Source organism: Haemaphysalis longicornis, unplaced genomic scaffold (assembly GCF_048455015.1).
Source record: "Haemaphysalis longicornis isolate Haplotype H1 unplaced genomic scaffold, Haemaphysalis longicornis Haplotype H1 scaffold_6, whole genome shotgun sequence".
In the NCBI taxonomy this organism is placed as follows: Eukaryota; Metazoa; Arthropoda; class Arachnida; order Ixodida; family Ixodidae; genus Haemaphysalis; species Haemaphysalis longicornis.
In genome coordinates, this window is record NW_027526407.1 from 38,876,599 (window position 1) to 38,900,356 (window position 23,758).

General features: G+C 45.6%; 1 protein-coding gene across 1 annotated transcript in view; it reads left to right on the forward strand.

The window, feature by feature from the left end:
• Positions 1-22,649, forward strand: part of LOC144142980 (uncharacterized) — a 71,528-nt gene extending 48,879 nt beyond the window's left edge. Inside the window, exons 23-32 of the mRNA XM_077674806.1 lie at positions 3,034-3,081; positions 4,603-4,692; positions 6,303-6,380; positions 8,826-8,864; positions 10,193-10,303; positions 12,035-12,244; positions 15,408-15,740; positions 18,254-18,304; positions 18,629-18,673; positions 21,780-22,649. Of these exons, the coding sequence (XP_077530932.1) occupies positions 3,034-3,081; positions 4,603-4,692; positions 6,303-6,380; positions 8,826-8,864; positions 10,193-10,303; positions 12,035-12,244; positions 15,408-15,740; positions 18,254-18,304; positions 18,629-18,673; positions 21,780-21,923 (1,149 nt within the window). The 3' untranslated portion in view covers positions 21,924-22,649. The remainder of the gene's footprint in view (positions 1-3,033; positions 3,082-4,602; positions 4,693-6,302; positions 6,381-8,825; positions 8,865-10,192; positions 10,304-12,034; positions 12,245-15,407; positions 15,741-18,253; positions 18,305-18,628; positions 18,674-21,779) is intronic.
• The last annotated feature ends 1,109 nt before the right edge of the window (positions 22,650-23,758 follow it).

A 23,758-nucleotide genomic window follows, 5' to 3' on the forward strand; every position in this document is an offset into this window, starting at 1 on the left:
AAAGCAAAAACGCCCATGTGTACGAGATTTCGGCGCACGTTAAAGATCCCCAGGTGGTCCAAATTAATCCGGAGTCCTCCACTACGGCGCGCCTCATCGCCTGCGCTGCGTCGGCGCGTTAAAACCCTACAATCAGTTTCAGTGAGGAAAAATACGTACTGACGGCATAATTTTCCAGCACCCCTAAGGTGATGCGTTTGTAAAGGTTTAATTGATTTTCAATAAAAACCCGCAAAAATTTGACCCCGAGATAGTTTTTTTTTTTCGAAAGTCACAATGTCGGGCCGCACATCTGTGCGTTTTTAAAGTTTTCCCATCGAAAACCATTGGACAGTCCAGTAGAAAAATTACTTATGTGTACTGAGACGACAAACTACTTGTGGAAGTGGATGAAAAAACGGCAGTTTTTGGAGCGCCGTATCTCCGGAACATGTGCTCCGGAACGACATTACATGGGCACCGCCATCTTAGTGTGGTAAAGTTTGGAAAACATGGCTGTCGGGCGAAGCGGTTGCTCGTGGTTCAGGCAGAGTGCTCTCCGCCGAGTTCTACCGGTGTTTTGGTTATGGGGATGGCTGGGTTTACATTTAGTCGTTTGATCTGTTGCGGGAAGTTGCGCGACTTGAAAGACGGGAGTGCATTAACAACAACGTGGTACCCACGAATTCGCCGTGTTTCGGCCTTGAGTGTGAGGCGCGGTGCGTGCTTGAATTGAAATTTCGGACTGATTGCGGTATTGTAAAACGCTGAGTTATTGTTGCTGCCTTTGATAGCTAGCTTGCGAGTGGCGGGAATGTGATGATCGACACTGCAAAAGTGGCGGTGCTGGCTACATCGCTGCAATGTTCAAGCGTGTCCGATAGAGCTACAGGCTAATATTGAAAGCTAGAAATAATGTTTCCTTTATCTGATGTGAAATTTAATGCCAAACGGGAGGTGGCTAAACATACCAGCGCTACTTAAATTACGACCGTAGTGAACGTGCATCTTGGGGATTGAAATGGGAGGGCTGGTGGGGTGCAATGACTGTCACCGCTCTTTGCGCAACTTTTGCGGTGGCGCTACACTTGTGCGTAAAGCCGAGTCTGGGATTACAAAAATAATTTCGGCATTCACATGATAATAAAAATGCCTTACTACCATTGATTAGTTTTTCAATTCGATATTTTCAATAGCACTCCACGCTATCATGCATAAAGCCTTTAGTAAACCTGTGCAAGAATTTAAAAATGGTTTGTAAGAAGGTAGTGCAGTTCCTACCTTGTGATACTCTGGTAGAAACAAAATTTAAAGGCTGTTTCATGTTATGGTCGTTCAAAACCGATTGAAAAATGCACTTCCCCCCCTCCGCCCCCCCTTCCCCAGTTGCCAAAAATTTGCTTTAGGCTCCTAAAATCACAATAAATGTTGTTGTTCTGCTCCAAATCAAGGTTCTTCTGCTCCAAAATCGAGATTTCGCTGCTCCAAAAACTGCTCCCAAATCTGATTCAGCTGTCTCACCCCTGCATACCTCTGAGGATGAATAAGCTATGCAAAGCCACAGATAGAAAAAAAAATGGAAGACACCTAAGCACGTCTTGTGAGTTTTGAATGTGAATAATGTTTCCAAGTTCTGCAATTAAATTTGTGCTGGTTACTTTCTAAGTTCCTAAGCATGTTGGCTGGAGATTGGAATCGATTGGAAATTCGGGTGCTTTTTTTTGTGTGTGTAGCACACGCACAGAAACGCGTAGGGCAAGTTTTGGGGTCGTTTTGCCGTTAAAGACGCTGCCGATAACACCGCTAGCTTTTTTGCTTGATGGGGCGGGAATGCTCGCGTTCTGTCATTTCTGTGCCATTCATGGGTTGTTTTTAGTCATCACAATCTATAACGAGTGACAAAGCCAGGCTCCAACCTTAGCTCCACACTTGCACAAACTGCTGGCAGCATCAATTCAGTCAACGTGCATGATGTTCCCTCGCAGGTCGATGCTGAATTGCAGACAGAGGGCGTCGCAAAGGCAAGCCAGGTTTTTATTCCCTACAATTCGAAAGGAACTTATCGTGAACAATTTTTAGATTTTTCTGGTTTATTGGAAATATTTGGGGCTGAAAATGCAGCTTTTATATATCGTGTGCACAAAAACAAATGTTTTTTTTTTTTGCACTTCGAATCGAAAATTAAAATTTTTTTTTTTTACATTTACGGTAGTGCCGTGAAAAATTATAAAACACGGACTCTTCTTCTTGATGGCAGATGTAATCTGAACCGACTGACAACTGCCGCAAAAGTGAGGTGAAGTCATCTATATTGCTGAGTAGTTTTTAGTTTGGCTCAGAGGGAGTGCAGCTACTGTAATTTTTGTGTCTTGTATTGCACAAATTGGCTTGGCTAAAATCGGCTTACAAACATGACTTGTTATGCTGGTCTTCTGCCTCAAGTCATAGAACTTGTTATAGAAACTCTAAACTTGGTTACATGCACATTAAAATATCATTGTAGTATAGTATCGCTACCTTGCGTGTAGCTTGCTTTTAGTATAAATGAATTTTAGCTGTCAAAGTTCTTTCCGCAAATTATACGTGATGCCCTCGTGTTCCCTAATAGAGCGAAATGAAAGGAAGAACTAAAGCAACCACATAAATTTGGGTATTTCAGCCCGTGGATACAAATACAGCGACGTAGTTCTTCGTACGTTTATGGAATCTCATCGCAGCTGGTAGTGTACATGGTGTGACTGTTTTTCTGTCGTGTGCTGCACGTAATATAAAAATTTGTGCATTTAGGCTTACGTGTTCACATTTGTATGGATTCATTTGTTTGTTGCTGTATGTATGATTGCAGTATTATTAAGAGAGGATTAAGCCTCGCAACATGCAAAAAAAAATTATTCGTTGCATGATTTTTTTTTTTTTTTTTTTGACTACCTTAGATTGGACGCGGCAAACTGTGACATTTAGTACAACAGCGGGAAATGTTGCATGTAGGATTTAGCTTAAGATTTGCTGGCGAACAAACATCAATGAAGAAATTATTTTGTTGGTTGTGTGCAGGTCGACTGTACCACTATCACAGAGGAGACTGGAGACATCTCATCCAAGGCATGTCGCATTGGAGTGGAAAAATGCTTTCTCAATGTAGCTTGGTTTCGCATCAAAATTGTTGCAAAGTTTGGAAGCGTGCTGCTCAGCATGAGGACGCGGGTTCAATTTCCGGCCGCGGCAGCCGCTTTTCTGATGGAGGCGAAAAGCAAAAACGCCCGTGTGTATGAGATTTCGGCGCACGTTAAAGATCCAGGTGGTCAAAATAAAACCGGGGCCCTCCACTATGACGCGCCTCATTGCCTGCATTGCGTCGGTGCGTTAAACCCTACAATCAATCAAATCAAGCAGTTTGGAAATCGTTAGAATCAAATGCCTCCTAAGTGATCCTCCCTAAATCACTAAACGAAATTTTGTCAACTGCATAGGCTGTTGATTGAATTCTCTCTGATCACCTTTGCTGAAAATTCGGGCTGTGAAAAAGAAAAAAAGAACGCTGGCAAAATGAGCGCACCTTTTTCTCCAGCTTGTATCGAACAATGGCAATGTTATTGCTCAAGCTAAATTAAAGAAAAAAAATAACCTGCCTAAAAGGTATCCACGTGGAGCCCTGCGCATGTACCTACACCTTTTGCACCCTTTTGTATGTGGGCGTTGATTGGAATAGTAGCCTCCTAAATTAATTTTTATTCTGAGTAGTGCCATCTCTTTTACTTCAAACTAGTTTCTAACAATATTGCATGTAAATCCAGAGTGAGTTCTCTTTAAAATGTTCCATCTGTTCACTGAACACAAAAAGTATAAACCATTGAGGTTTTGGTGAGTTGGTTTGGCCATTTAGGTTGACAGCGAAGCACAGACAGTTGGACCATTGTATGAAGACGTTGCTTCAAAAGTGAGTAGTTACATTTGCTGTTAGCGCAGTGTATCGTCTAAGTTTCCTCGCAATTTGGCTGATCAAAGAGGTTAGTAGTGTTTTCTCTTCAAAAATACTTCTGGTCAAAAAAGGAAGGGCCCAAGCATGCCTGTGAGATGGTGAGATTTTTTTCTGTTTTGTAATTAGATACATATAAATGATACCTGTATGCGGCACATTTTAAACTGTTTCGTCATTTTTGGTCAAAGCTAGAAATTATGCTGTACTGCATGTTTTAATAATCCGAATTAAAAATGGTCTTTCTTTTATGTCTATCAAAGTAGGAAATCACAAATGCTTACTTCTGAAGTTAATTCTTTTTCCCAAAATAATATGCTCAGCTACTGCGATTTCAATGTCACACTAGACAAAACCTAGCCACTACATAGTGTTGCACTGACAAGGACTTCGTTTACACTGAAGGTTATTTACTAGCCAATGCCCACTTTTGTGCCTCCTGGCCCGGAAAGGTGCCTACTTATGCAAAATTATTGAACGCAGCTTTGTAAGCAAGAATTCCACAATTCGAGTGCCTGAAACGCTTTCCGTGTTGCGCTTCTTTCCAACTTGGAGTTACCGGGCCCAAACCTTCCATTTGTGACGTCTGCCGACAATTTCGGGCAGCTTCTGGCATTTACCCCTGACAGTTGTGGCTTGACTTGCAGCTGGCTAGTGCCCAACTTCAGCTCGAGCGCCTGAGCATCACCATCCAACAACACAACTCTAAGACGGAGGCTCTTCGGAGCAACCTCACGGTCAGTGGGCTACTTCACTCAACAGCAAAGGGCACTTCTTACTTTTGGCTGCAGTGTTCTCACCTCTGATTGGTGGAGAGCTAGACGTTAAATTATACTAAGCAGGTTTGCGACCTCTGTGCTGAGTAGCTCTGGAGGACAGCTAGCAGGGAATGAGGGGTAATCGGGCAGTGACTAAACTAGTATTTTGCAACAGCTTCTTCTGGCGTGTAACATAACTGGCTTTCGCAAATTACTCCCCCTCCCCCTTCTGTTTTTGAGTGAGGCGCTTGAGCAATCTTTTAAACGTGCTAGTAGAAGCAATACGAGAAGTGGTGTATCGGTGGTCTGTATATCTAATAGCAATATGTGAATGTGACGGTGACAAAATGCACGTGCAGGACTCGTTCTTACGAAGGGAGCGTGCCACCGGTTTTTTGCCACAAACCGAGCGATAAAAAGAGGTATTCCTTAGCTGTTGGAAATGATTGATAAGTGACGAGCAAACCAGTATTATTTTGTGAGCACTAGGTGCAATTTCTTGGTTGAATGAAATTTAATCACTGTAACGTAGTGTTGGCTTTTGGGGGCGTCTTATATTGCGTTCTAACTGTACTTATCATGCACATTTCATTGATTGAGTTTTGTCTGCGCTCATTTCTGTTTTGTGTTTGGTTGTAGTTGCTTGATTTTGCATTGCTTGCGTGCCTCCAAAGGGCAGGGCTCTGTGACCTCCGGCATCTAGGCATACTGGAAGAAATAAACAAACTCGGCAGCAATTCTAGATGTAAACATTAATGTACATCCAGCCCACCATGGGGGCAGTACATTCTAACTTGCGTCATGCTGCTTGCATGATCAGCTTGTTTCTTTATAAGCATACCTGCCAGGCCTTTCAATTTGTCTGGGAGACTCCCGAATTTTGATGACTTTGTACGATCGTACGTCCGAAACAAAAATGTCCCGGAAACGCACCTGTGTTGGCCAGCTCTCTCGAAGTCTGGCCCGCATTGCGCTGGAGCTACCTGACAATCCAATCCAATCCAATCCTACACTGGTTGACATCGCTATCAGTGTAGAACTCAAAAAGCGTAGTCAGCAATTACGCACAGATTGAACCGGTCAGCATCGCAGCAATGCTGAATGCGAGGCGCAGTCGCACATAGGAGGAAAAATTGCACCCAGTTTCGAGAACCCGTCCGACAACCATTGGTCACATTGTCGCAGTGGCAAACATTGTTACGGCTGACAATATTCCCAGGACTTCCTGATAAGAGAAACAGCCATGTTGAAGATTTTGCAAGCGACGAGTGGTGTAGCTTGTTATTGTTCGGACAAGGCATATCGGTTCCTGCGTTGTTGTAGCCAAAATAAAAAGGCATGTAAAATATTCCATTCTGTTGCTTCTAATTTCGCCTCCCATCCGATCTCCCCAATTCCATCCCGGTGAACCTGGCAGGTATGCATGTGCACTCTAAATGTACATCTCCACCAATGCGGTCAGATATTTCACAGGGATTCATGTTACATAGCGAATAGTATGGTTTATTCAGCACCTTCTGAAGATGAGGTGCCACTTTAGCCAGTCAAGGCTGATTTGTCCCTGACGGGAGAACTTTTTTGTGTACTAGGAATCTGACCGCTACCTCGCCGAAGCACGGAACACTTGCAGCACCCTGAAAGAACAAGTGACGGAGCTGAAAAAACAGGTGCGCTCTTTTTTTTAAACTTCCATTTCTTGTGCATCCCAGTACCAACTCACACGTTGTCAAGAATATTAAAATTTCACTCGTTTGCACATTGCCCAGATTACTAATTGTGGTGATTGGGGAAGATTTGCTATTGCAGTTACAAATTTGTCCTGTCGGAAGGCAAAGTTTGTCCAGAATCTTGAGCTTAAGAACAGAGAGGTAATGCGAGATACAGTGGAACCCCGATAATACCATTTTCAAGGGACTGCGCGAAAGCGTTGGATGACCGGGGTGCGAGTAAATGCAGGCCTAGTAGACAGTCTCACGCGACAGGTGGGCTAAGAACTTCTTTAAACTGCTATATTTAGCGTGTTCTTGCGTGATTTGCGAACCTTTAGCTCAAATACCAAGTTAAAAAAAATTAGTGCCCTTCCACTCTTTGAAGAAGGATGACCTGCAAAGCTGGATGCAGTACGCGCAATGCAGGAAACAAAGCACGTTTGTTTGTAATTTATGACTGAGCATACTTCCTAGCCAATTACCTGAATGAAACTTTGAAGGACACGAGATTTATTCTAGCGGACAAACTTTGAGCTGTCTGTTTCTCTCCCGCGTCGTAGGCATCTTAGTGTCTGCGTAACACACCGACCTAATCCGCTCGACCACCGAGGACACCGGAAAGTTCGCATTGGGGTGGTAGATGTATGCGTTTAAACCCCCCGCCAGCACGACGGACATGTCGTCAGTTAGGGGGCGTGAAACCTATATCCGCGCTTGCACCCCTTCCCTCCACTCCCCAACTCATGCCTTATAAGCGGGCAACAAGTTATGTGCGCGCGCTTAGAAGGGAAAAGCACCGCCAAAATTGTCACTCCGAAAACCCTTCAAGCTGAAAGAGAAATATTGGCTCAAGTTGACGTTGCTGTTCATCGGGGAGGGATTCCCAGCTACTTGGCGAGCTGAAACTTGCGGTGGAAACGGCGGTGGCAGCAGCAGCGTCCTGTTGTTTTCGCACCCATTCGTGCTTATGTTCCTGCGGACGCTCCTTCAATTCCCGCAGTTCTTCCTCCGAGCGAACGACACGCGTCTGTCCATAGGGAGTTAAAACCCGGAAGGACTCAAGCTTTATTCTAGTGGACAAACATTTGGCTACCCGTTTCCGTCCCGCGTCGTAGGCATCTCACTGAATGTGTAACACACCAACAAAAACCTGAATCCCTCCACCATTAAGGGCAGCTGACAGGTGGGATTGAGCCGCGAGACTTCCACGTTTAAATTTTCCGTCAGCACAACGCGCATGTGATTGGTGGCGGCATGAGGACTAGCTGTGCATGCATGGCCCCCTGCTTTCACCCCCAACCAGTGCACGCATAAACCGGCAACCGGTGATGAGCGCTTGCTTAGACGTGAAGTACACGGGCGAAAATGTCGCGCGGAAAGCCTTTCATGCTGGAAAAAACTTACGGGCTCGCATCAGTGTTCAAAGTGGGCGAGTTACTTTGGTAACGTCTGATAAGGGCGATGGCGCATTATCAGTCGATTGCGCAGCGCTTGTGAAAGTGTCATCGGTGGTGGCGAGGGGATTAATGAAAACTGGGGGAGCTTAACATATAGCTTCGCGGTAAAAAAGAAATGGCTATTTTGTGCTCTTTCCCTTCCGCGGCGTTGGAGGTAGCCCGCCAGCCTGGCGCCGCACGCTACGCAATCCCGGGCCGCCTGGCGCTATTATAGCCCGCCAGCCCGTGCCTTGCGTGCGCGAGATAAGGCCGACGTGGTTATTGATAGAGGGAAAGCGAGTGTGCACATGTCAAGGCCAAGCGAAACGAACAATAGCACCAGGCGGCGATGGGGAAAAAGGCGGCAGAGGAGCGGAGGGACAACTCCGGTTTGAAAGACGCTGATATGCCGAGAGTAGGGAGTGGGGAGAGACTGAGCGTCGTGAAAGGAAGAAACTTGGATCGAGCGGGTGAGGAAAGCAGGTGTTGGGTCATTGCCGCGGGGTTGCGGCGTGTGTGTTATCTCGTTCGGCGGCGGCTCGGTGAGAGCTTCAAATTCACGGTCCACCCGTCAGACCCCTGAACTTTGACTTCTCGCGGTTGCGCGTTGGCGTACTGCCATCGAAAGTTAACTCTCGCTCGCGAGTACCCGCCTGCTTGTTTGCGTCTGTTCAGGAAGTGATCCGGCCCGCTTGCGGGCTTTAGCGCGTAAAGGTCGAGACGAGGCGGCGAAGTGGTGTAAAAGATGGGGAAAAACACCGGTTTATCTGTGCCAGGGTCCGTCGTATGAGCGGACCGTGTCCATGCATTGTTTCTATGGGGAGCTTGCCGTTACAGCAGTGAGCTGTCGTAAGAAGCGGGTCGTCGTAAGAACGGGGATGTAGCAGTGGGGTTCCACTGTATTTTAGCATCCTAAAAAAAATCTAAGGAGGTGTTGAGAAAATTGACCAGTGCTGTTTATGTGCAGCTGGAAGATAGCAACAAGGAGAACAAGGAGATGAAAGAGGTGAGCCATCGTTTTATTTCCAGTGTCTGCTTTGTTTTGTGAAAACCTCTTCGAACTGACGTCGTATTGGAGTGCTGAAACGGTGAAGCGGTAGTTTGATGCCACAAAGCATGCTCTGCTTGTGGCTCTGTTTGTTCTTGCAAAGGGAAACAAGTGTTGGTGCTTTCTTTTTAAATTATGTGATTAATTTTTTACTAATTGCAATATAATCAATTTGATCAATAGGGTAATTTTTCGATTGATTTTTTTAATTATTAATGATTAAAAAAATAATTCATTCAATTAATTTAAAAAATATTGTACACAAACTGCAGAAAGACTTGTATGTGAGGTTTTGCCGAGATATCAGGTGGTTCGAGTTGACCCGCTGTCCTTATGCGCGCAATACACATTTGGGAGTTGACCTGTGCATTTCATTTTTCTTGATTTGGGGAGGTAATGTACATTAAGCGCACACTAAAAAAATACACCCTTGTACGCGAGACTCCCACATTGAGTTCCGAATCATGAGCCTCTATGTGACCTGCCTCACTGGGTCGGCATATCTGCGGCAGATTAAATCTTACGTTTGGTTTGCAGCACTTTGTTTCATTTTTACAACAATGAAAATTCCTGTCACTGCTTTTGATTTTCATATTTTCATTTCACGGGGCCGCTCTTTGGGCATTCGAGCACATGGTGAAAGAGGGAAATAAGACCTTTGATGGCTACAGCATACAGTGGATAGTAACCTTGGTCGCAGCTGTAATTTAAACGCAAAGTGAAGTGACATTGCTGAGCTCGCCAGGGTTGGTTTGGTGGCCACACTTCACTGTATGTAGGCCACTTGAAAGGCGGCATGCAAAAGTGGTAGTGTACTAAAGTTTAGGAACTCTAACCAACCAATGATTACCGTTATAAGCCCAGGCTAGTTAAATTGGGATAGTTTTAGCAATTCCCGGCCGCGGTGGCCGCTTTTCTGATGGAGGCGAAAAGTGAAAACGTCCGCGTGTTCGACATTTCGCCAAGTGGTCAAAATTAATCCAGAGCCCTCCACTATGGTGCGCCTCATCGCCTGAGGTGTTGGCGCGTTAAAGCCCACAATCAGTCAATCAGTGAGTATAGCTTTAGGATGGCTAGAATTTACAAAAGCTCACTTTGCATCATTGTTCGCCGATATAGTTGTGCGGGCATTGTAGCGATACAATTTTTTTATTTGCGTGCAAGCCTTGTGTTGTAAAGGAAACTGTTGCCTCTCACGTTCGTGCCATGTTCGGTGCAAATTCGTTCTACTTGGGTGAGGTGCTTACCAGAGGGTGATCGATTGGTTAATGTTCCCGACTTTGCAGGAAATCCACTCGCTCGAATCGCGTCTGGCTTCACAGGAGAAAAAGGCTCAAGAGGCCAATTCGCAGCAGCTGCAAGCGGATGGCCAAGCATCGGCAGCGCTTACGGCTGAAGTAAGTTCCGTGCTCTTTTACTTCACTCGGCTAGTCTTGGCTTTGTGCTGGCTTTTTGTACCTTTTGGAGGAGGGTTTCTTTAAGGTGTGGTTGTTCAAAGTGCGTACGTGGCTCTTATTGTCTCTTGTTTGTCTGTGTGAGCAGCGTCACTGCAGTGTATGCTTATCAGCGGGTGATGCAAGCAATAGTAAGTACTTTCTTCAGACAGCAGGTGATAGGCGATAGGAGCCTATCGACATGTTTAAGATAGTGTCTATTATCCCGGCAACCGTGAGAATTACCGTCAGAAATTTCTCACGGCAGTCGCCTCATTAGCTAAGCGCGCTACGCGGAGATTCTATGGGATAAATATTCCCTACTAAGCCGTATTTGCAGCTGCCCTTGTAGTGCTGTGGTATAGTAGGTACTTGGTTTTCTTACAATGCGGTGGTTTTTTCTTTTTTTTTTTTTGATAATTTTTCGATCATTGTATTCTATTAATACTTTTTTTTTTACTCTGGTTTTTACTATATCAAGAGATCGACGCAGAGGACTTCTAGAATGGGTTGAATTACATTTAATATAGGTTGTGGTTTGTGTCGTTGGGGTGGGTTAGGTTAGGTTTGTTGCAGTTGGGCTGGATTTGGGTAGGTTATGATGCATTCGGTTTGGTTGCGCTAGGTTCAGTGAGGTTCTGTTACATTAGGTTACATTGGGAGGTTACATTGGGACGTAATATGGTTCAGTAAATTTTAGGCCAGCCAGCTTTTATGGAAACTGCCGTGAGAATTTCCCAGAGGCAATTCTCACGGCTGCTGTGAGATTAGACGCAGCCCATGTTTCATGTGTGGTAATTTCAACTGAAGTTTACTGGAGGAGTGTCGATTACACTTCCAAAACTACTGTACATTTCAGCATTTTTACGCATTGCATCCTGATATTGAGGAACTATTCTGGTGGTACCACAGTCAAAACTCGACTCAACGAAGTTGAGGGGAGTTGCGAAATATTTCGTTAAATTGAGAACCTCGGTAAATCGGGTTAGGTATTTCTGCGTCACTTAAAATTCGGTACATATGATTATATACCGTAGCAGCGCCCAGAAGACTACGGGGCCAAATTTTTCTTCATCTCTGCTTCAGAAGGGAGCTATTTAGCTTTTAAACACAGTGGTCACTATCAGCTTCCTCTCAGCAACATTCTATCAGTATGCAGTATGGTGTTGCCAGGGCCGGGGGTGTTTCGGTGTCAGAATACCCCCCGAAACTTTGTGTGCACTGCCTATCCCTCGTCCTTTCAGCCTTTTTTATCTCATGCTTTACACGTGGCTTTATTTTAACAAAATCTAAAAACAAAAATAAAATGCACCAATCTGGAAGCAAAATGATTACAAAATGTTTGGCTGCAGACTTTTTTTTTTTTTTTTTTTTACTGAGTATGTAACACCGTCGAAAAAATTTTCTGGCTACACCACTGGTATGGATGGTGTGACTCCTATTCGCAGTTTCCAACTTAATCCCGTACGAATCCTCCTTGCTGATGTATTGGCTTTAATCCACCACAGCTAGACTGGGTCTCAGATAAGTCGTGTATGCTAGATATAAAACGCGCAAGGGGAGGTAGTAGATTTTATTCGCTGCTGCCTACTGAAGCTGTCGAGCTGGCTGTCCAGAATTGTGTAGGAAACCCTCGTTAGTCGTGCAGTTTGCTCGGAAGGCTTTCTCCATTTCTGTCCCTGTTTTAATGCCCAGAACAAGAAGCTCGCCGCGGAGGTGGAGGCGCTGAGGGCAAATGTGAAGGCAAGCAACCAGAGGCTCTGGCATGCGATAGAATCCTACGAGATGAAGTACGGCATCATCGAGCGGCTACTGAGTGAGAAGCAAGAGGAGGTGGACTTCCTCAAGAACGAGGTCGCGCGCCTCACACGCAACGCAGGCGGCGGACCACTGCCTCTGCACAAGGTTGGTGCCAGTTTGAAGCGGCTCTTTGTTGTGCTGCAAACACTGGGGTGGGGGTTTGAACAAGCGGGGAATTTCCAAGCGGGGAATCGAGGAACACTGGGTGAAGGTTGAATTGAAAAGCGGGGATTCATGAGAGAGTTATTTAGATTGGAAGAGTAGAGAATTGGGGAACACGAGGGGATTTGAATCGGGAAAGCGGGGAGTCGGGAAACAAGTGGGGAATTAAAGAAAACTGTGGGATCGAATTAAAAAGCGGGCATTCCGAGTGGATAGTTTGGGAATACAAAGGGGTTTGAATTGAAAAGGCGAGGAATTGGGGAACACACGAGGGCAAATTCAAGGAATTAAGGAACACTGGGGGATTGAATTCAAAAGCGGAGATTCCAAGTGGGTGGTTTGGTAACATGGGGGATTTTGAATTGAAAAGCGGGAAATTGGGGAGCACACGAGGGCAAATTCAAGGAATTAAGGAACACTGGGGGATTGAATTCAAAAGCGGAGATTCCAAGTGGATGGTTTGGGAACATGGGGGATTTTGAATTGAAAAAGCGGGAAATTGGGGAGCACACAAGGGGAAAGGGAGTTAAGGAACACTGGGGGAGTTCATTAAAAAGCAGCGATTTTAAGTGGGTGATTTGCGAACATGAGGGGGGTTTGAATTGAAAAAAGCAGGGAATCGGGGGGGGGGGGGGGGGGGGGAGTGCAGGGGACTTTGCGCTCGCGTGCAAGACTTGAATGGCAAAGCTGCTGTAGGGCATCATTGACGGACACAAAGTTGAGTTTTTGTATCGTGGTGTCGGGGGTGACATTAGCGGCATGGCGTTTGAACCACCTTATGTTGATCAGCAAGGCCAGAGTGACGTTGTCATTTTGGTTGGCATTTTCGTACGCCACTGCGCAAGCGAGACTTATCGTCTCTAGCAGATGCTTTGCACACCAGAGCTCTGAAAGTGCGGCCTCTTCCCCCTTGGCCATGCGAACTATCCGCAGCCAGGCCATGTGGAGTCGAATGATCACCTAAAACAGCTTCGACATTCAAGTCGGTGCTCTTCCACAGTACTGAGTGCGTGCGCACGACAAAACGAGAACGAACGAACAAGGGGCGTACGCTGCGACGTGTCTTTCTGGTTCGGGGCAAGTGTTGCCGCGATGCGGCGAATGCTGGTGTTTTTTTGTAACCAACGTTGGCCAGTCCCTTTAAGTGGGTATGCTTGGCCTGATGAACGTGTGCTTGAAGCACGCGTGCACGAGTGCTCCGCATTTTCTTGATATTTTTAAAACTGCCGACACTGTACATAAACGATTTGCTCAACACTTAAAAAATGAGGACTTTCAAGCGAGGAATCGGGGAAAAGTGGGCACTTGAACAAGGGTGGACTCCTGGGTGAGTTGGTGTTGCACGTTGAAAGTGAAGTGCATGCGGACAAGGAACGCAGAGAAAAAACGACCACTTGTGCCATTTTTTTTACTCTGCATCCGTTTTTCCGGCTGCCTTCATGTAGAGTATCAGACAGTCATCCCTTATTGGTGCATGGTGTTTGAAGGGTCGTAGATCTCGCTCAGCTTTTTCGCGACAAGTTTGACGGCCACACTAGGCTCAATTCGCAAGTTACTGCGGCGATGTCTCGAAAGTTTGCGTTGCGACTGACCTTGGTGGCAACCTTATGTCGGCAGCCTTAGCATTTACTGTCAACCTCCTTGCTGTCTTGTTCAGTTGCAACTTCTGTTGTACATGCGTGCTCGTAATTTGGCAAGTACTACGCTGCGTTCTGGCTCATGCGTCATCCCAGCTGATGTCAAAAAAATCATTCGGGGTGGATCGCGAAAAAAAAACTATCAATAAATAAAAACTGCTCGGTGAAATGGGTGCCTCTCAGGAAAATGTCTTGATATCGCCAAGGTGCTTGTGATATCGCCAGGCTGCATGCTGCATTTGAACCGCAGAAAGTGATGAGATGGTGTTCGCAAGTCTCTTCACTACCCCTTGCAGAACTAGGCAACGAAAATCGACCTTGCTATGTGTGCACCAAGAACATGGGCAGGACACGCTTCCTTTGAACTGCTGTGCAGGAATGGCTAAAAATTTTATTTGAACACACTTCTATAGTTCACTCCCTAAATGAAATCATGCACCCCTCCGTCTTAACAACGACGAAACGACGATTGTTGAACGTGAAGCTTTCTCGTGGTGGATTCTTTGGTTGGCCTATCCCACACTGCATGTATGTGCTAGTCTGGAGGTACGCACCACTCCGTAGGCCTAACGTTTGGGTTTGTGGTGTGCGACGCAAATCTGTACCTTCTACTTGACGTTCACTTCAACCATGTCGAAATGGAGCAATCGGATTGACGAGCTTCATAACATAAGAAACCTAGGAAGTGTTTTTTTTTTTTTTTCCAACTTCACCCACGCTTATTCATCATCATCGTCAGAGAAAATTGGCTTTCCTGCAGGGCATCAACGGCGACGCTAAAGCTTAAAAAATATATTTGGAGGGGGTGGGGAGGAGGCTTCAATCTTTAGCCTCTAATAGAATGCATGAATTTGGCACCTGAGCTCATTTGGAAGATGTTCTGCCTAGCTTGAATGAACGCTTGTTTGGTGTCCACTTCTTGTAGCAATGGGTTTTTTTACTTTACTTCAACTTTGTGTTTCGTATTGACTTGTGCCAGAGCAGATGTTGCTCTACCCAATCGAACTTTTTACTACCCAGATGTAAGCATCAGAAATCACTGTTGTTTTGCAGTTAGGCAGAATATTGCACGTTGCCGGCTCTTCAATTAGTATGAAGTAAATTTAGTGCACAAAAGTAATTTTCTGCATCCCGAGTAGTTGCTGTTAGTCTAGGGATAGCACGTGACAAGTCTATACGCTGGTGTACCAGGTTTTTCTGGTGGTTTGAACTGGCTGGAGGTGGTAAGTACAGCTCCATATTAGCGCAAGTGCTTGTCTTGAAGAGTAGTTTGAGGTACAGTTGATTCTACCGTCGTAATAAGTGTAATTTTGTCTCGACTATTTCGATTTGGTGGGCTCCGCAAAATGACGGATGGGTTTAGGATTGGGGCGTATATGTAAGCTTCGCAGATTGCCTAGGGGTAGTTTGTTTATGCGGGCCGAATAACTATTCATCTGCCGAATGTGTGTGTGTCTTGTCACTGCCAGGTCTTTGCATCGGCGGCGCCACGAAAGCCGGCGCAAGTTGTGGCCCAAAAGCCAACAGTTGTTGTATTGACCCCAAAAACCAAGGCTGGACAACCGGCGGCACAAGGCGAGGTCTCGGCTTCGGCTCAAACGAAGCCAGCACAAGTCGTAGCCGGAAAGGCAGCAGTTGTTGCATCGACGCCAGTAACTGAGCCTGGAGAATTGGCGTCGAAAGGACCCTCCACTCCCGGAGTATCGCCAATTTTACTCCAGCTGTTGACTTCGGAACAAGACCCTGCATCGACTGCCTCCGCTGCTCATACTCCAAAGGGCAGTAGCTCGACTAACAAATCAGTGAGTGCTACTTGGCTTGGCTTGTGACTTGGCTTTTTTTGGCTCCTGGCGGACACTTTTTAACTCTTTCGTTACCGCAGGAAATTGATCAATTTTGAGGGGTCTAACAAAACATTTTTTCTGTGCTATACTTATTGGTTAGGCACACATTGTAGTGACATAAAATGCGGATGATTCCATGCCATTTCCAGTGACAGCAGTTTTAATAAATAAGGATTGCGAAAAAAATGATCAAATTCGTAATTTTTGTCCAGGCGTCGAAGAAAATGAAAAAAGTAAATTCTGTAAATAAACCACCAGTAGTAGAAAAAAGTTTAGAATATACATTTTGTAGGAAAACATTTCAAAAACCTGTCCTAGAAAAAAATTGTTGCGCAATACAATTTGTGAGATATCAAAAAAAAGTTAGCACGCGTGGTGCCCGTGCCTTGTGCTGAAGCCCAACCACTATTTCAAATTTTGCTATTTTGGATGGTTCTCTAGAAGAAATCTGGTGGCTTGGCATTTTAAAGGCCCCAATTAGCCTCTACGTGATGTAAAAACACATTTTTAATGATTATGAACAGCACAATATTTAAGGCAAGCAATCAATGCGAAAAATCCGCTTGGAGTTGAAAATCAAACTCTTTGGTGATGCTTGTTGGCGTTCTGATGATCACTTATCAGTCAGAACTTTCACTTGCGGTTTATTATCACGTTCTGACTCGCTATGGTAGCCCTGCTTGCACGAATAAGGTACGATGCTCTAGAATCGTGCCCAGCAAGCTTTCACCAAGCCACTGTCATGCTATGAAGCGAGTTCAGCAATACAAGCCTACTACATTGCAGCGCTACCTAACAATTTCGAAAGGAAACAAATACAAGGCTGTTGGAGGCTTTGTCAGAACAGACAGTTCTACTAAGCAGTGACATTAGACTTCCGGAAATACCCTCGTATGAAACCGAAACTGGCCGGTGAACAGCTGGCGGTGTTCAAGGCCAATTGGAAGCATTCTCCTCATCTGAACTGATACCCGACGACTTAATGTTATCTTTTGACTTTTCAGCAGAAGCTGTTATCGCAGAAGTAAGGCGTAGATGAAGTGGAAGCACGAGTGGCATGCCTGTTTTGAGGAACAGTAGCGGGCAACGGAGCCGCCATGGTGAATGAGCTTGTAGTTTGGTAACTGCGTAGTAGCGCCAAATATGAATTTTGCAACGCAAAAACGAAACCGAAACTGCTGGAAACTGGTTGAAAATGCCAGGCACACTTGCTAGACATGCGGGGGACCATCAGAAATAAGCTTTGGCAGAATTAAGCTGCCCTTTCTCCGAATCAAAGATCACTAGTGAATAGCTGGTGTCATTTTCAAGTAATTATCACCTCTCAACACTGTCGGATTACAAAGCTGACAACATTATTTGGTACTTGACTTGCCAGGAGCCTTTTGACAAAACAATATTGTGGTAATACTACAGTAAAAAAATGTGGCCGATCCCGCTTTCATAGGAAGCGGTAAAACAGGAAAGTGAAATGTGCCTTGACAGGATCAGTTGAATGTTTATGCTGCATTGATATGAACTCGTACATCGCTATTTATTCTTCATCGGTATGACGCCGTCAGGTGCATCAACATTTGACACTGGATTGCACGCGCTGGAGCACTGCGTAAACCCGAATGAAAACTACAAGCGCTCACAAACCGTGCGAACGAAAACCAAACTGGTTGCCAGCGAATTGTTTGGTACACTCACGGTCCGCTGCAGGGTAGGAGCATGATTTGCGGGGCTGTCTTGTGGGTGTGCTTGGCGAGCGACGACTGGTACGTCACATTGGCAAATGTGCAACCACTGCGTCCCTGCTCTGTGGAGTGCAGGGCAGACGGTTGCGTTGTGACGAGCTCAGCTCGCGCCAACTGTCGGCGCTCATTAGCGTTGTGTTGCGCTACTTCGCTTCACCTCTCCTAGACGGCAGCACCATCGAAATGAAGGAGGTTATAGGAAGGATATATGGCGCATTCATAGAGCTGTCTCCACTTCAGCTCATAGCACAGCCGGTAAAAAGCCTGGCTCCTCCCCTTGCGGTGACGGAGTTCCCGGCTCAAATCCTGGCGCAGCCGCGGCAGTTAAAGATTTTCTGGCGATGTCATTTCCGTGGCAGATATGACGACGTCAGTCAGATCTTCGTGAATCCCGGCATAGAACACTTTCGTGTTTAAAGAAAAATTGTCGTGGTTCAGTTCTTGTGTTAGGCACACGAATGTGTAATAATTTTATTATAAATGTCACCGCCTCGGACTAGTGTAGAGTGCCAACCTGCCTTTTCACTGGAGATAAACGTGTTCTTTTCGTCTTTCTCCGTAGTAACGGACGCTGGAGGTACAAAAAAAAAGGTTGGCCTATACATACAACAAATGTGTCTCAACACAGTAAACATTTTTACGACCTTCTTCATGGAAATGCTGAATACATGAATGAGCGTCCTTGAAAAGAGTTTGTCTATGCTGACATGTTTTTTTCCTTGTTTTTCCTAGGGACAGGCCGTGGGATTGCCACAAAGTGGCAAAAGCAAGCTGTCGTTGTCGGTGAGTGCTCATTTAGTTTACTCTCTAAGAGAGCTTTGTTTTATTGCCTAATGCAATTGCCTATTTCAATTAATCAACCAACCAAATCTCGTTCATCGCTCGGGTACTGTAGGAAATGTTCCCGAACTGGCTTGACGCCACGAATGCTTACTCTGTGACAACTGTCAGTGTGGGATTGAGAGAGTTGTTTACGAACATCGAGAGGAATGGTTTTGCAGAGGGAATAGGGCATGCTGTGTGAGTGACCGCCGCATTGTGTGCCTCGTTTTTGTGGCAAGCGGTCTTAGTCGCCCCATTTCAAGTCGTGACTTTTACCTTGTGCAGAGCCGTGGGACCGACAAAGCCGGTCACGAGGGGCCGACCGACGAGGTAAGTACGAGATTGGCGTACTTTTCAAAACAGTCGCACTAACTGGTCGCAGCTTACATTTCATTAACTGGACTTCGTTTGAGAACGGTTCTAGCCCATACCAGTATGACTGTGTGTGTCTCATTGCTAGCCATCGACACATTGATTTGAAGCGGCACTAAAGGGTGGAAGCAAGTATTGATAGTTTATCGTGCTGAGAATCTGAGTACACCATTCGTGCGACTAGCAGTTGTTTAATGAAGCAGAAAATATCAGAAACATAAACAGGTGTCGACGCCCCGTACACTTTTTGGTGCTACATTTTGTGACATCAACAGAAGTTGCGAACACACCAGTGAAAGCTCCTTTGAGAAGAAACTACAAATGTTTTAGAAGTTCCTAAGTGGTTGCGCACGCGAAGTAGATGTAAATCAAAACTTTCCGCGAGCTGATCTAATGTAAAAATACACAGACTACAGCACATGCATTACGAAACAGGCTGCTTCCCTCGCGCTTCAGAGTCCGCCATCATGCTCTTATTTTCATTTTGAAAAGTGTTGGTGCGCAATTAGCGAAGTTAACAACCTACCACGGTGCAAACGCCCAATCTGCTACAAGGAATGACCCCGGCAGGAAGCTGCAAAATTTGCAAGGTGCACTGCAGGTGGTTATGCAAGCAGCCTGAGCTTCTAATCCGTTCTCTGCGCGCTGATGTCGCTGTCGGTAAAGCTTGCCCGTGCCCGGTTAGAGCCTTAATGGTTGGATGTTTTTGGCACAAGGCCAGCTGGGGCAAAGAGGGCCAGCTGGTTAGAACCTTGATGACAATGGTTGGGTGTTAATGGCACAAGGCCAGCTACGGGAAAGAGTGCCAAGAGAGAAGAGAAGAGCGCCTGTTAGAACCTTATCACTCGTGAAAGGTTAGGGTACTTACTGCAGGTGGTTATTTCACCGATCTGAACTTGCACTTTTCCGTTCACCACGAGCCACTGTTGATAAACAATTCGTAAATCGTGCGTCGTGTAGCTCTATCCTCATTATGTTCGGCCTTGGCTACGGAGACTACACGCGACGGGTACTGGGAAGCGAGTGTGTATTTCGTGCCAAGTTCACAGTTCACGTGAGAGAAGAGAATGAAATGGACGGGATCGCCAGACGACGCGATATGAAGGAAGGCGCCCGCCTGAGCGACGTCTAACAGTTGCCCGATATTTGAAACAGCGCTTGTCGCTTCTGAAGCGGCTTTGCTCGTTAAGGTTAGAGTAATGGGGTGTCTAATGTTGGCGAGCACGTGTGCGGCTCGAGTGTTTAAAAGAATTTCTCGTTCCGTCAGTTACAAAAATAATAGCCTCCTCGGCCAAAGAAACGTTCTTCTTGGGGGTTGGCCATGGCTTGGGGGCATAAAAGCTACCGCTGCCAGCGTGGGAGTGCGTAGCGCCAACCGTTTACATTCTAAACCACACCGGTGCCTCGTCGCTTCTACTTTGCGGCGCAATGGCTCTGTCACAAAAAAATGACAGGGAAGCAGGAGTCTCTAGAGAAATGCCAGCTTGGTTTACTCATTTCTTATCAAATAACACATTCTAGCTTGTCGAGCAAAAGCTGAGTGATATGACACGTATCATCTTTCGGTTAAAACGAGAAATGCCAGCTTTGTTTACTTATTTCTCATCAAATAACACATTGTTGCTTGTCAAACAAAAGCTGAGAATGAAATGAAAAGTGTGATCTTTTGGTTAAATTTCATTCAGCCTTTGGAGACCCATTAAGCTTGTCAAAGTACCCGGGGCTATTTTCGCCACTGATAAATTGACCGAATCTGCCGTCTTACATGTACCGTATTTATTCGAATCTAAGCCAATAGGTTTTTTGAAATACTGATATATCAAACTCCAGGGTCGGCTTGGATTCGAGGATTTTGAAACACCCGCCAATTTCCATGTGAAATTGAGGGAAGTGGCGCGCAGCTAGCGCCACCGAGAAAAGAAAGTATTGTAGCCATTACTAGACGAGCCAGTGGGCACCTAATTAAGGGGCCATAGCTGGGGGCGATGCCGCCATTTTGAACTGTGCGGATAGTCAGTGGCCTGCGTGTGGTGTGGCATTTGGTTTTGACAGCACAATGGCACCAAACAAGCGGTGCCATTATAGTGCCGCTTTTAATAGAAAAGTTGTTTTAACCACGAAGTTGTCGTCGAACGTTTAAGCTGGGTGGGACTTCGGCGTGGATGAAAAAAATGTCCGACGTTGGAGGACGCAACGGGAGAGGATATTTGCTTGCGCCGCAATGAGGATGGCATTCACCGGACCACGAGAAGGCCGTCACCACGAAAAATGGAGATGCCATTGGCTGACTTCGTTAGGACGCAGCGAGGAGCTGCCCTTCCAGTAACGACGGAAGTGCTCCAGGCAAAAAAAGCAAGTGAGCTTTCAAGGGAACGAGGCTTATCGCGGGCACACTTCAAAGCCAGTCGGGGCTGGCTACAGAAATTCATGAAGTGCTTCGGTTTTAGCCTCCGTCGTCGAACCTCAATCGCCCAGAAGTTGCCCGGGGATTTTGAAGAGAAACTGATTGAGTTCCAGCACCGCATCTTCATGTTCAATAAACGTGTTTTCTTTTTGTGAACGCTGACCTCGCCTTTTTGTTCAGCCTACATTCGAAGTAAGTTTTTTTTTTTTTTGTTTCCTGGCTTCGCACTTTCGGGGGTCGGCTAAGAATCGGGGCCGGCCTAGATTCGAATAAATACGGTAGATCGCAGAAAAGGGGCATCGGAGCCTGTAAGATACTTGAGGTAGCGGCTAGGGACGTAATCACAACTGCAAGTACTAAAAGGAAGGGTCTCGAGGAATCAAGTCGGCTAATGTCAGTTTCAGAGCCATGCCTTCTTGTGGCAATGTTTTTGTCTCGTCTTCAGAGGAGGTTACGTTGGAAGAGTTTTGACCTAAAGCCACTTTTGTTGTTTTTTCGTGACTCCCAAGAAGTTGGTCGTTTTTAAGTGCTTCACTGTTTTGCTCTCTCTCTCTCTCTCTCTCTCTCTCTCTCTCTCTCTCTCTCTCTCTCTCTCTCTCTCTCTCTCTCTCTCTCTCTCTCTCTCTCTCTCTCTCTCTCTCTCTCTCTCTCATCTTGTAGGCAACTACCGGCGCGCTGAAGAGATCCTTTGCAGAACGGGAGAAAACGGGTCAACCCACTTCGACAAAGCCATCTCAGCCCGTCGCTCCACAACCTGTCTCGAAGAAGCAAAAGTTCTTCAAATCCGACTCGGGACGTAACTAGTTTCAATCTTGGGCTGTTTTACCTCGTGTGTTCAATCTTTCTCTCTGTTGCTGTAGTTATTTTAAAACTACTAGCTATATTTACGGTTTAATTGTTCCTGAAAAACCCTTTCGTTGTTGTTTTGCTGGGAGCATCTTCTTTTTTTGTTCCCAGCCTGGTCATATTTCTTGCGAGCATCTTTGCTCGGTAGGCAGTAGGGAGTGTATAACCCTCTGTTATTTCTTGCTGGTTCTAGTCAGTGTTTTCCTTTCTTATGCTTAAACAATACTTGCAACTATGTGTTACAGTTGCCCATGCAGTTCAAAATAACCTAGTCGTTTTTCCCCAAGGATGAAGAGCTAAAACTCTTCTTCTTTTTCTAGTGATATTGTTCTTGTTTTTTTTGTTTTTTTCTTGTTGGCGTTGAAATGTTTGCCAACATTCTCATTCAGTTGGCACTGAAAGAAGGTGCACAGTTTCGTTGCTTTCCTGACTTTGCTGTTGTCAGGCAAGCACTTTTAACGTTGACGTTTGTGCTGTTTAAAAACCTGTGATTTACAACATTCCCATATATAACCAGTTCATCAATTTTAAAAAAAAATTACATTTCTAGTTGGGTAATGAAAACCTGTTGTGACATTCGCATATACCCAGCTCGGAAATTTTACATTCGTGTTTGGTGTTCTTCAAAGCAGGATTTTAGATTTGTAACTTGGAAACCTGTGTTCTTAATAAAATTATAACTGATTGGCACTTCAGTGTTTTTTGTCAGTCTCTACTCAACGTACCACACGGTGAATTACAGCTGCCGGCACAAAATAAAGGGACCACGAATGCGACATTAAAAAAAAAATGCAGTTCGTATTAAAAAAAAAAATGCAGTTCGTAACTGAATCCAGTTTTGTGCGGTGCAAAAGGGTGTATTCATTACAGGAGTCTGCACTTGAAAAGGTGCATTTCGAATCACCAATTCACTGCTTAGGTTGTGACTGTGAACATTTGAAGGACAGGTGAGCGCACCACATTGCAGCCACACTTGGCTTAATTGTTTCGACCAGATTTTTTCAAATTTTATTTTGTTCGTTTATTTTCAACTTCGGAAAAATGACCAAAACATCGTTTTTTTGAAACCCACATATTCGGCTTCTATGTTTCCTATTCTGTGCGTCTGCAAAGTTTTTACGCTGAAAAGCGTCGCAAAGTGGCATAAAAAATACTTTTGTCAGGCGCGGTGACAAACTATCACCGCAAAAGGGCGAAAAAACGGCAATTTTCGGAGCGCTCTATCTCCGCAACGGTGCCACCGGGCACGGCCATTTTGATATGGTTAGATCGGCCGAGCGATCGTCTTTCCGGTTCCGCTCGTCTCTTGTATCTTCGTTCATTCACAAACGGCACAAAAGAAACGACACACAAACGAAGCTAGGAATAGATGCTGAAGCGCTATTGGTCCTCCGGTCGGGGCGCAGAACAACGACCCTCCTGATTGGATGTCGCGGGCGCAACGCAAGATGGCGGCCGCCTGAGCTGCGTAGCGAGCGGATTGAGTTCATTTTCGCCGCTTCGCTCGGCCGAGTTTCTGTTCAATCTGTGGTATTCAACACGCACGTTATCGCGATGGGAATGCCAGAGATAACGAGCCAGATTACGGGAAGTTGTGTGGCTCGAAAGGCGGAGGTCATCGAACGCTTCGTGGTGCGCGTGACTCTACCGTCGCCAGACCTTGGAGGGTGACGCGGTGTGCGCGCTTGTGATAGCGGTTCGTGAAGTGAACTTTTAGTCGGATTTGCAATGTTTACACGCTTAGTTATTGCTGTGTCTTGACTGTGGGCTCGCTAGCCTTGAGAAAGAAACGG